Source organism: Impatiens glandulifera, chromosome 6, assembly GCF_907164915.1.
Source record: "Impatiens glandulifera chromosome 6, dImpGla2.1, whole genome shotgun sequence".
Classification (NCBI taxonomy): Eukaryota; Viridiplantae; Streptophyta; class Magnoliopsida; order Ericales; family Balsaminaceae; genus Impatiens; species Impatiens glandulifera.
This window is the reverse complement of record NC_061867.1, coordinates 602,529-615,312: the sequence shown is the minus strand read 5'-3', so window position 1 is coordinate 615,312 and position 12,784 is coordinate 602,529. Positions and strand designations below refer to the sequence as shown.

Genomic DNA, 12,784 nt, shown 5'->3' with positions numbered 1-12,784 from the left:
TTCATTGTTGGTTGTTTGTGTATTATTATTTATTGATATAATTACTTATATATGTACAGAAAGTTCCCAAAAGTTTGTGAAAGAATGTTTAGGGAATGCCATTTCAACCTATTCCTTTGCTATCCTACACGGTCCTGATGCCAATAATAATTGGATTGTCAAATTAGCCAAGACCCAAAATGATAAATTATACATGGCCGATGGTTTGAAGAAGTTTACTGTGGAAAACTCTGTAGAAAATCAAGATATACTTCTTTTCCAACATTGGGGTCACATGAGCTTCGTCCTAAGAAAGCTCGATGTCACGAGGACTGAAAAGGCACATAACCCTGCCCTCACCCCTAGCGCGGTTGGTCGCCCACTAGGGAATGGCCCATGCTTGGCCGACATGAATGATAACATAGGTGAAAATGTTGTAGGTGAGAAAAAGAGACGAGGCAGGCCGAGGAAAGCTAATGCACCTGTCATTGATGGTTCCACCTCTCGTATATCGGGAAAGAACCAAGTGCATGAAAATGAAAGTGTCAATGTCATTGTTCCTTCAAAAAAAGCAAAACACATGCTTCCGAGGTACTTATTATGCATATAAGAAATTCATTGCAATTTCGTGTTTATTTATTTAATTAAGTTTACAAATGAGCCTCTAACCGGTGAACTCGTAAAAAATCAAGGCACTTTCTTCACTTCCATGTTCCCATTCTTTCAGCGTTCCCTTGGTGCAATAAGGAACCAAACTCTTGTAAGCTCATTAAACATTCATTTGATTACATCACATTTTTAATATTTTTATTATTTTAAATGTTGTCGGACGAAGATTAGAACTCATAATTAAACCTGATCTCACGAGTTTATGTGTTTTTCCACACATTATATCTTTAATATTGTTTTGACCGCTCTTAATAATTCATGTAGATCATTCCATCTGAATTCTTTGAGAAACACATGCCTATTGCTAAGACTACCATTGTCCTGCGAAACTCAATTCAAAAAATGTGGACTGTGTCTATTATTCCACTCGGATCGTACCATGCGTTCTCAAACGGTTTTCAAGCATTTGTCGAGCAGAATAATCTCAAGTCGGGTGATACATGCGTATTTGAGCTTGTTGAGAGTAACCTGATGCAGGTCCATTTCTTTTATGACTACCCTAAGATGTTATTGTCGTGTTGGTAAGGTTTGTTTTCAGGGGCGGAGCCAGGATGAAAAATTATCTGGAACTGACTTCAACTCGCACCTCAGATTTAACTTTCTATGCTCCGTTTTTTTTCCCTGTAATTGATACAATAAATTAATAAATTCAAACATATAAAATTAATTGTTTTTCTTTTAGCTTCCATAGTTGATAGTTTCATTATAACACTAACAAAATTTAAATAAAACACACATAATATAATTTAATCCACTTCCTTCGGTAACGATCATCGATCATATGTGTTCGAAAGATTTGATGGATGTATTAAACGTTTAAGAGAAAGAGAATAATTGTGTGCATCTTTATTCAATATAATAAAAGTATTTATACTTGGGTTATATTAGGAATATAAGGAAACTATAATAGAATATAATATATTGTAGAATATAATATAATAATATATTAATATAATATATTATTAAATTATATACACTAATCAGAATGAAAGAAGTTTGATCATTCGATCAAATGGATAAATGTTTAAGAAGGGAGAAACAGTTGTTTATTCACTTTGTCCTATTTTTTTAAAAAATTTAATTGGGGCTGGAGTACACCATAATCTAAGGATTATTTTAATTTAGGTGGGACTGGAGCCCACCCTAGTCCATGCGTATGAACTCCTAAGTTATGAAGACTAAGTTTATTGTGTTTGTTTTTATGGACTCCTCAGTTATGAAGACTAAGTTTATTGTTATTGTCATTGGTGAGATTTGATATCGTTCATTTACAAAACTCTATCTGATTTTTGTTTTGGTATGGATTGTTTCTCAATATTAAACCAAAGATATTTTATTATTATGTTTTATGATAAGGTTTGGAATTCAATTCAAAGAAATGTTATCTTAATTACTTATTTTATTTTTATTTTGTGTTATTAATATATTTACTATTAACATATTTTAGAGTATAAGTAATTTTATTAGTGTTGGTTAGTGTTGTTTTTTCAAAACTTTAAGATATCAATTGTGACCTCTTCTTAAGTGGAATTGGAAAAGATAGGACAGCATAATTCTCTCCACATAATGAACTAAAAAAAAATAAAAAAAATGCAATCTCCATTTCAACCAACCATTTATATTCCCATCTTATCCAAACAGCCCCTCATATCTCTCCACTTCCACACCTTCAATTTCTTCACTCTGTCATCTCTCTCAACAAAGAACCAGGATTCAAGATCAGGTATTTTAAAAACAAATCTCAATTCTTTAATCCCATCTTAAATTCTAACCCAAACTTCCCTTTCCCTACAGGAAATCAAATCTTCAATGGCCACTGCAACCGCCAGTACCCTCTCCCAAGCAACACTCGCCGTCGCCACTACCATTTCCGGCCAATCTTCCCGGAGAAGGATAAACCGAGTAAACTATCTCAATGGGCTCAATTCCTTTTCAGGGTTGAAGGCAGAAAATTCAGTCGTATCATTGGGTCTTCCCGTTTGCACCGAACGGTCATTTGCTAAGATTGTTAGCTCTATGAAGAAACAGGGAAGGAGGGACGGCGGTGGCGCTATGTCCTCCAGATGCAATGCTATTGGAGAGATATTTACGATCGCCGCCGTTATTAATGGGCTAGTGCTGGTCGGAGTGGCGGTCGGTTTTGTACTTCTTCGGATTGAGGCGTCTGTTGAAGAGGCGGAGGGATGATGATTTGGTTTCAATGAATGTAAGCTTGATATGATCGATCATTAAGGCTTATAAGAGTTGGTTTTAGTTCATTGAATTTTTATAAAATGTAATTTTCTATTACTATTATCATTTTGGCTGATACTTACCCCCAGCTTATATTTATTTCGTATATATATATATATATCAATTAATTGATGAATTTGTCTTCGTTTATTTCGTATCTATTATCATGGACTTTGAAAATCTTCCTTCTATGTGGAAGTTGAGAAGCTCCATGGACTTTGAAAATCTTTTTCACAACTCCGATGCGAACCGGCAACCCCCGAATAAATGATCCATAGTTTCCTCTTGATCATCACAAATGAGACATTAGTATCCGGAATGTCCATGTACATTATGATATGATCCCTTGTTGAGAGTCTTTCCCGAAACAATAACCACATGATAACTTGATGCTTATGAATAATTTTGGAAGACCAAACAGCTTGGGACCAACCAACAATATCACCTCTACAACGAATAGAATCCCAAGTTAAAATCAAAACAAATTTCACATTTTGCTCAACAATACAATCACGAGAATCTCCACGATCATTAAGATGCTAAGTATGAATAACATTGAGAATTTTCATACCTTTTGAAATACGCCTCAGAAGGTTGTTTCACTTCCCGTCCTTGACTTCTCGAACTGTAGTCATTTGACAATCCAGCCTTATTCGAGTTCTTCCAAACTCCTCCTTGAGGACTATTGGTTTATCCTCAAACTAAGGATCATGCCAAAACAAGGTTCAACGATCATCACCAATACGAATGATAAAAGAGCGACCTAGCACTATCCTTGAACCTCATGATTTTTTTGAGCGACCAAGCTATGTCCATCTTGATCTTGAATGTCCATACACTTGCCTCCATCTTCATTAACATCGAGTGCACCCATCTAACCCATAACAAATTATGTTTCTTCTCAATTGCCCAAAAGTGTCGATAAGTATGAAGATTATTCCATTCAACACAAATTTTGAGCCATATGTCACCTTCTTCCTTTGATTTGCACACGTCTTACTATTTGACCATTTTGCCCCACGACCTTGATTTCTCCAAATAAAGTTCCTCATGAGATGATCTAAATCCTTCATGACTTTCTTTAGGAGAATAATCTATTGAGCCCAGTAACCAATGATACCATGATGACTCTCATAACAAACTCAATCCGGCTCGCATATGATAACATTTTTGTCACCCAACCATTAATTGAATTTTTGACCTTCTCAATGAAAGGTCTACAATGTGAAACTCGAAATTGTTTAGACGATAAAGGAATATCAAGATGCTGAATCGAAAGAGAGCCCTTCTTGATGCCCATGATATTAAAAATGTCTTCCTTCACCTCCATCTTGACTCCACCATAAAACACGAAACTTTTATCTTAATTAACGAACAAACCAATAACATTAGAGAAACAAAATTAATGCTTCCTTAATAGTTTTTATGGAATCCACGTCAGCACGAGCCACGATAAAAAGGTCGTCTAAACATTAGTAACCTTCTTCTCCCTACAATAAGGACGGTGGATGTATGGAAAAATCCTCAATAACTTAATGAAAATACTATCAAGGGTATCCATGAGGGGTGCTCCTTGTCTCACACCATTTTCCCTTTTAAAATAATCACCATAGATGCCATTAACACATACAATAAACTGTGAAGTCGTAACGCACTGCATAATTCATTCGACCAAAAAAAAGAAATCCAGAAACAATCATGAAATGATTGATAGAATCTCATCTAATAGAATCAAAATAGAATCAAAAGCTTTCCTAATATCAATCTTAAAAACAACACGAGGTGAAAAGTTCTTCTTACCGTACCCCTTAGAAAGATCGGCATAAGGAGAATATTGTGTGAAATAGATCGACTAGAATAAAAGTTCACTGCCCAGGACTAATAAAACTATATATATGACATTTTTTTAGCGTTTGAAAATGATTTTATAAATAACATTGCAACAAGAAATGAGACGAAAATCCTGAATCTTTTCAGGCACAAAACTTTTTTGAACAAGATTCAGGATTGTAACTGAAGACAGTCTATCTAACATCCTCACTTGTGACAATCTCAATAAGCTTTTGGCTATCCTCCTTTGAAACTCTTTAGTCGAAAATCTGATAGAGAAAGTTAATGTGACAAATAGGGGCATTCCTGGTTCCAATGAGTTTACTAAAGAATCTAGTGGCAACATCATGAACTTGGTTTTGTCTTTCTGCAATAGTGTAATCATCTTTCTTCATCATATAAACATTGTTACAAAAATTTATGACTGAATATTTCTTATAGAAAAATGATGTGTTTCTATCCCCAAGAGAGAGTCAGTTTTTCCTGGATTTCTGTTTAGCGAAGGGCCTCCTTTTCCTCTTTATTCATATCAAATAATTAAGGTTATAATAAAACAAATTAATAGAAATAAAGAGTGTTAGGAGTTCACACCTTTATCTATTCTGATCTCTATCAATTATTAGGTGAGAAACAAATTTGGTTAGAACATACAACATAATCTAATAACTTTCAAGGTTTTATAGTCTAATTATGAGCTCTCGACTGAATCTACCATTACCACTATAGTCTCCACTGTTTTCTCACCAAATTATTTATTTTAACCGCCAATTTAAATAAACATGTAAATCTCAGAGAGAGAGAAGCGGAACCTGGCGTTCTAAAATATAAAAATGAGATATTTAAGGAAATGTTGAGGAGAATAAAATAAAGATTGTATGTAATGTTTTTATTAAAGACCAATCGATAAATTATGTGGAAGTTTTATAATATTTTTATGTAGCGAGTACACTTCACATAGTTTAGTGGTAAGCATAAGAACACATGTTCTAAAAGTTATGAATTCGAGTATTCGTAACATTCCAATGCTAGATTCAAACCATACCATTCATTATGAGCTCCTCAGATAGACGAGGAGTAAGCAAGACCTCTAGTGGCTTAGTTTTTTGGATAGTTAGCCCTGAAGTTTCAGTCATATCAACACCCAATCCCCCAACTGTATCCAATTCAAACACTTGAAGAAGCCTGGCCAAACCCAAGTGCATTATCTGTTGCGAGAATGTGATCCCAGGGCACATCCTCCTCCCACAACCAAATGGTAAAAGCTCAAAACTCTTACCAGTTACATCCACCTTCTTGTTTTGCATTAAAAACCTCTCCGGCTTGAATGCTAACGGTTCTGACCAAACACTTGGATCACGATGCATCTTCCACGCATTAACAAGCAGACGCGTTCCAGCCCGGATGCCAAAACCTGCTACTTTACAGTCTTCCATCGCCTCACGTGGTACTAACAAAGGAAATGTTGGTTGCAATCTCAATGTTTCCTTAAATATAGCTTGCAAATAGACAAGGTTATTTACATCTGATTCTTCTACTAGACGATGCTTCCCAACATGAGTGTCAAGTTCCTCTTGTGCTTTCTGTAACACCTCGCGGTTGTTCATAACGAAACACAATGCCCATATCAAAGTGGTCGACGTCGTATCATTTCCTCCGAGAACCAATCCCTGAAAAAGGACAATCTTTTAGTTTGTGAAGAACAATATAAACAAACAAACATTTAGACATACCATACAAGTGGATTTAATAATTGTATCATCATCAAAATCATCAAGCATAACATGAATGAAATCATTTTCTTCATCTTTGATGAGGTCTCCAACAAGTGACCTCTTCCTCTCTTTGTGTTCATTTATCCATTTAGAGAACACAAGATCAATTTCTTTTGCAACTTTCTTCATTTTAGCCAAATTTCCATTTAGTATATCCAGCCAGCCGAGGAATGGAATAGCATCTGATATTGTGAATAAGCCAGATAGATGCGAGAATTCCCCCAATGCCCTTTGGAACCGTTTGGACTCCTCGGTGATGTCCCCGGTGTAATAACGTTTTCCGGCAATGATTCTGGTTATTATATTGGTAGTCATGTCTGTAAACTTCTCCTTGAGATCAACTAAAACAGGGGATTTATAATCCCCTGATCTGTTTTGATGGCAATACAATTGATACAAGGTTTTGATGAACAAATCAATCTCGGAGAAACGAACATGTTTCAATATTTGTAACCTGTGGTTGGAAAGGAGATGAAGTGTGATGAACTTGCGAAGAGAACGCCAATATGGTCCATAAGGTGCGGCTCCAATTACGGACTGATTGTAGGCCATGATCTTCATGGCTAGATTCTTGGGACGGGTCGAGAAGGTTAAGTCGTTGGTTGTGAAACATTCTTTTGCGATTTCCCAATTGTTAATTACTAGGGTTTCGTGAAATCCCAAACGGAGAAGGAAGGTTGGTCCGTATTTATCGGACATGTCACTTAGTATTTCATGGACATACATGTTTTTCATGAGAAGATGTAGGTGACCTATCAGAGGCCAGGCACCAGTCGGCTGCGGCGGCGCCGGCACCGGCGCCGGAAGCGATGCCGTTCTCTTGTTCTTCCGACATATGGCGGTGGTTACTGCTAAGAAAGTCAAGAGAATTATGAGACCAGACAGAAAATATTCCATATACATCATTCTTAATTTTCACAATTATAGAAACAACTTATTTATTTATATATATACTATTTTATTTTTAAAATAGTTCAATTATAACAAATATTTAAACACAAAACAACATAATCGTTATATTATAATATATATTTTTTTTATTTTTTTAGTTTAATTAACTTTTTGATAATATATATATATATTATTTATTTATTTATTTTTTAAAATCTATCTTAATTTTCAAACTCAATTTAACTTTATATATTGAATTCTTGAGGAATTATTAAGAGAACGATTAGGAAAAGGAAATTGGGGGAGAAGATTTAAGAGGAAATTTGAGAGAAAAAATTTAAGAAAGAATTTAAAACTTTAATTTATTCGCTAAAAAATAACAAATTTTTCACACTCCTCCCCTCATCTTTTATCCAAATTCACTCTTTTTATCACCTCACATTTTTTTTTACTAATGGATTATATATAATTGAAATTAAGGTGAGTTTGAATATTGTTTTTAGAAAATTATGAATTAACAAAGTATATTTTTTTTTATATAATTAATGAAATAAATTAATATATTTTTTTTAAAATTAGAGATTTATGTTACGTCCTTTTGTGTAAAAAGATAAATTTTTTGTTCGGATAATTTAGAAAAACATCTTCTCTCAGACTGTTTATTACTATTAAAGTTATACAAAAAATAAATAGTGTTTTAAACTCAATTAACTTATTATCTAAGTGATATTTATAAATAAATAAAATATTTATGTCATTGATTTAAACTATCGAATTTCAATGTAGGGACGATTTTAATTATCGATTCTCTAAAATTCGGTATTCAAAACACTCACTTTGTTGAATTCGTAGTTAAATTATTGACATTAATATTTTTAAATTAAAGTGTTATGTCACATCTTTTTGCGTAAAAATTTTTTTTTTTTGTTCGGGTAGGCTGAAAAAACATTGCCTCTCAAAATTATTATTATTATTATTAGGTAACGTTTTGTCTCTAGTACGAATTATATAGGATATAAATTGTATAAATAGTATAATGTAGTATAAGTTAGGTTATTAATATTTTTTTTTGTGAATATAAGAAATGATATAAGTTGTATTACTTATATATATAGTTTATAATTTTGTGTTGGTATATAGTATAACAATGTAGCCTAAGTTGTATAAATATAAATATAAATATAAATATAAATATAAAATTATTATTATTATTTATATTTTTATATTATAAATAATATTGTTTATTATTATAAATTATTGTAGTGCTATTATTTAATAATTAATATAATTTTAATTAAAAAATAATTATGATAAATTATGTTTATTTAAGTTAAATATTATTAATAAATGTAATAAAATAAATTAAAATAAAAATATTATTTATAATATAAGTAAATATAAAAAATAATAATTAATAATTAATAAGTAAATATATTTTAATTAAAATATTGAACTATTTAAAAAAATATCAATATTAAAAATAATTATATATAATAATATTATTATTAAAACTAAATAAACTATATTTAATATATTATATAACAATAAGTTATATATAGTATTAATACAGTGTATAATGATAAATTAAAAATTAAATGATATAAGAATAATGTTATACTTAAGTATACTAGTTACTATTTTATATATCAAACATGAAAGGTATAAATTTATACCAATAATAAAAATATAAAATACATCTTATTAAAACAATATTGGCCCTTTTGTACCACCAACCAACTACCCTAAAGTTATAAAAAAAAGTTTTGAACTTAATCTAAATAATATTTATAAATAAATAAAATATTCATGTCATTAATTTAAGTACCGAATTTTAATTTTAGTTAAGTGACCATTTTGACTATATTCTCTAAAATTTGATTCTTAAAATCCTTAATTCATTGAAATTAGGTAGATAAATTATTGACACTAATATTTTATTTTTTTATAAATGTCAGATAATAATAAGTTTAAGGTCTGGCCCTAAAAATTTGGGGCTCAATGCAAATTTAATTATTGGTCCCTAAAATAGTAATTTTTTTAATTATAATAATATAAAATGAGATATAAATGGTTAATATATTATAATATGGAAATAAAAAATTAAAATAAGACAAAATAGTTATATATAAATTATATAATATATATTTAATATTAAAAGAGAAAAAAAGAAAAAAGTAAGACTAATAATATAATATATAATTAATAATAGTATTAAATATATAAAAAAAAAATTGAACCCTATAAAAGTGGGGCATATACAGTTGCATAGGTTGTCTTACACTTACACATTGTCTCCCCTGCGTATGAAATTATTAAAAAAAATCGTTTTTATAACTTTAACACTATTGAATCCTCAATTTTGATTTTTAAAATAAAATCCAAAATACTAAATGACCCAACAAGAAGAAGCATTACTTTTACTAGGGGTGAGTATTTGGTGGATTAATCCAAAATCCAATCCGATCCGAATCAAAAATACTAATTCGAATTGGATTGAGATTAGATTGGATTGAGTTTGGATTGAATTCAATTCGGAATGGATTCAATTTGAATTGGATTAAAATTATCCAATTTATCCAAACAATCTAAATAAAAATATACATTTTAATTTGTTTTTTTATAAATTTGAATTTAATATAATTTTTGATTTATTTTCGCAAAACTTTGTCAACAATTTTTTTTTATAACATTAAAATTTTAATAAAAATAATCAAAATTAAATAAGAAAATACTAAATGAGATTAACTTGAATTTGAATAATCTAATTAATCCAAAATAATTTGAATTCAAATATATAATATACTTAATTCATTTTTTCATTTTTTAATTAAAACAAAATAAATGAATTCATTTTAAAAAAAATATTATTAAATAATTTTAAATTCACATTTAAAAATAATAAAATAAAATATATAATATATTAGTTTGGATTGTCCAAACCTTATTCAATCCAATCCATATTCGATCCGTATTAATTAGTAAAATGATTTGAATTACGGATTGGATTAGTTTAGTTTGGATTTAATTCGGATCGAGCAAAACAAATCGGTTTTACCCGTTTGTTCACCCCTAACTTTTGCAATTTGATAATATATAAATTATCAATGTTATATATTTATAGACTAATAGACAAGTATAGTATTGCTAGATAATTGAAAATTTGAATGGTTAAAAATAAATGATATCTATCCAAATTTAGATTGATATGTATGTGGATTCAGCTTAACTTAATCATCAGCATTTTGTCTATATCTATGTTTGTCACCAAGTCCAAAGAGATACAATCAAATTAAGGGATATATATGAATCAGATTTGAACTCTGGTCATCTTTCTACAAAATAATTATTTTAGAATATTATAATGATTTTTTTGTTAATTTTAAAATCTTCTTGAAAGGGCAAAATAATGATTTTTATAAGTAACAATTAATCAGGATTAAACACAAGATATTATATATATATATATATATATATATAATTATATCTGGAAATACAAAGAGGGATGAGGGATGAGGGATGAGGGATGAGGGATGAGGGATGAGGGATGAGGGATGAGGGATGAGGATGAGGATCTGGTTTCAATGAACGTAAGCTTGATCTGATAATTAAGGCTTATAAGAGTTGGTTTTAGTTCATTGAATTTTTATAAATGTAATTTTCTATTACTATTATCATTTTGGCTGATACTTACCCCAACTTATATTCATTGAAGTATATATATCAATTAATTGTTGAATTTGTCTTCATTACTTTCTTAAAACAACCTACCCTAGGATAAATAAATGAATAGGTTTAGTTTTTATAGTTTATTTATAAGTAGGGTTGTAATAAAGAGTCGAGCCAAGTCAAGCCGAATAATTTTAGGCTCGTTCTGAGCTCGTTTAACATATATTCGAGTTCGGTTCAAGCTTTTATAATTGATTGAGTTTGAGTTTGGCTCATATATATTTAGTTTTAGTTGAGATCACGAGTTGTTCTTACTTGTATTGTGAATGAACCCCTTAAGAGTTTGTTTATAGCTCACTTAGAGACCTTGTTAAGAGTTTGTTTAGATTATGGTACACAATCTAAAAAATTATTACGATACAAATTAGGTTTTAACTTAGAATAACACAAGCCAAAAGTTGCGGCCTATATTGGTCCAAGGCAGCTCCAAGTCTTCACATGCTCCTCTAGATCGTGGTTTCTCTCTTAAAGTTTTTCGTTGGTTTTGACTCACTCATACTCGATATAGGGCTCCTCACAAGCATCCTCATCTCAGAAAATCAAGATTCGATCCTTTGATCTTGATTTTGTCTGGATCGTCCATTTCTTCCGATAAAAAGGAAGGAGAAGTACCTTCTTCTTTGAATCCTCTTATTCCTGTTTAATCCTTATTTATTTATTTAGACAGAGATACTTAAAAATTGATTTCTCGTGGACTTGTACCAATCCCAACTCTTGCTTTTTTTTCTTCCTCAGTTTCCTTTTTTCTTATCTTTCAGAGATTCATTAACAACAACAACAACAAAAAATCTTGATATTTTGGTTGGACCTAGTTTAAGTTGAGCCTACAAATTAAATTAAATAATCCATAAGCTAACTTGAAATCCAATTATTTGTTTATAAATATATATACCTATATATATTTTTATATGCATACTATTTTTAACAAATAATTTAGTATTTCATTGATAATATCAATCGAAGTAAAAATATGATTTAATATAATAATTTACAGGTTACATTTAAACTATTTTTAAACAAACATATTCAAGAACCTTTAATCGAAGTAAAAATATGATTTAATATAATAATTTACAGGTTACATTTAAACTATTTTTAAACAAACATATTCAAGAACCTTTAAATGAACATGTTTGCGAGTCCATAATAAGCGTCTAAAGGAACATATTCGTAAGCTGACTGGTCAAATATCTAAAGTCTCAAGTTTGACTCGTTCAAATTTTCAATCTTTTAAACAAATCTGAACTCGTTTCGTTAAGACTAACGAATGAGCTTAAACAAGATTTTACCGAGTTAAGATTCAAATAGTCTTTATTTATGATAAAACCCTTATAATTTTAAAAAAAAAAATAGTTACATTGTATTAATATATAATAATATATATATATATATATTAAAGTAGAGAGTATTTAAATATTTTATTTAATAAACTGAATTTGAGTGATATGATTGATCATATGAAAATGATATAATGTTTTGATAAGAATGGGAATGAAATAATGTTTTAATAAGAATGGGAATGAAATAATGTTTGGTTGGTTTTATTTAAAGAAGAAAATAAAGACATTATTATATGTAAGGATTATTCGAGACCAGTCAAGAAATTAAGTGGAGGTTTTATAATGTTTACAACTAGTTAATACAGTTCATTTGAAGACTTGGCACAAGATCGCATATTCTAAAGG

At 30.1% G+C, this 12,784-nt stretch overlaps 3 protein-coding genes across 4 annotated transcripts; 2 read left to right on the top strand and 1 right to left on the bottom strand.

Moving 5' to 3' along the window:
* Positions 1-193: 193 nt before the first annotated feature.
* On the top strand, positions 194-1,173 carry LOC124941535. Its single transcript, XM_047481875.1, has 3 exons — positions 194-570; positions 707-716; positions 913-1,173. The coding sequence occupies exons 1-3, from the start codon at positions 194-196 to the stop codon at positions 1,171-1,173; spliced, it is 648 nt and encodes a 215-aa protein (XP_047337831.1).
* Positions 1,174-2,214: 1,041 nt separating this feature from the next.
* LOC124941993 lies at positions 2,215-3,016 on the top strand. 2 transcript variants are annotated; one of them, XM_047482397.1, is made up of 2 exons: positions 2,215-2,371; positions 2,443-3,016. In XM_047482397.1, exon 2 carries the CDS (start codon positions 2,458-2,460, stop codon positions 2,833-2,835), a length of 378 nt encoding a protein of 125 aa, XP_047338353.1. In that variant the 5' UTR covers positions 2,215-2,371; positions 2,443-2,457; the 3' UTR covers positions 2,836-3,016. The 2 variants fall into 2 exon arrangements, with proteins under 2 accessions (XP_047338353.1, XP_047338352.1); XM_047482396.1 differs by having other exon boundaries at positions 2,239-2,375; positions 2,440-3,016.
* Positions 3,017-5,626: 2,610 nt separating this feature from the next.
* Positions 5,627-7,385, bottom strand: LOC124942190 (xanthotoxin 5-hydroxylase CYP82C4-like). The gene is made up of 2 exons (XM_047482648.1): positions 6,441-7,385; positions 5,627-6,377 (listed from the first exon to the last, which is right to left on the bottom strand). Exons 1-2 carry the CDS (start codon positions 7,383-7,385, stop codon positions 5,742-5,744), a joined length of 1,581 nt encoding a protein of 526 aa, XP_047338604.1. The 3' UTR covers positions 5,627-5,741.
* Between the last annotated feature and the right edge of the window lie 5,399 nt (positions 7,386-12,784).

Excerpts from the sequence above, each read along its gene's own strand:
- LOC124941535 (XM_047481875.1), top strand. The coding sequence starts at position 194 with ATGGCCGATGGTTTGAAGAAGTTTACTGTGGAAAACTCTGTAGAAAAT.
- LOC124941993 (XM_047482397.1), top strand. The coding sequence starts at position 2,458 with ATGGCCACTGCAACCGCCAGTACCCTCTCCCAAGCAACACTCGCCGTC.
- LOC124942190 (XM_047482648.1), bottom strand. The coding sequence starts at position 7,385 with ATGTATATGGAATATTTTCTGTCTGGTCTCATAATTCTCTTGACTTTC. Across the intron at positions 6,378-6,440 it reads TTATTAAATCCACTTGTATG|GGATTGGTTCTCGGAGGAAA; the intron begins GTATGTCTAAAT and ends GTCCTTTTTCAG.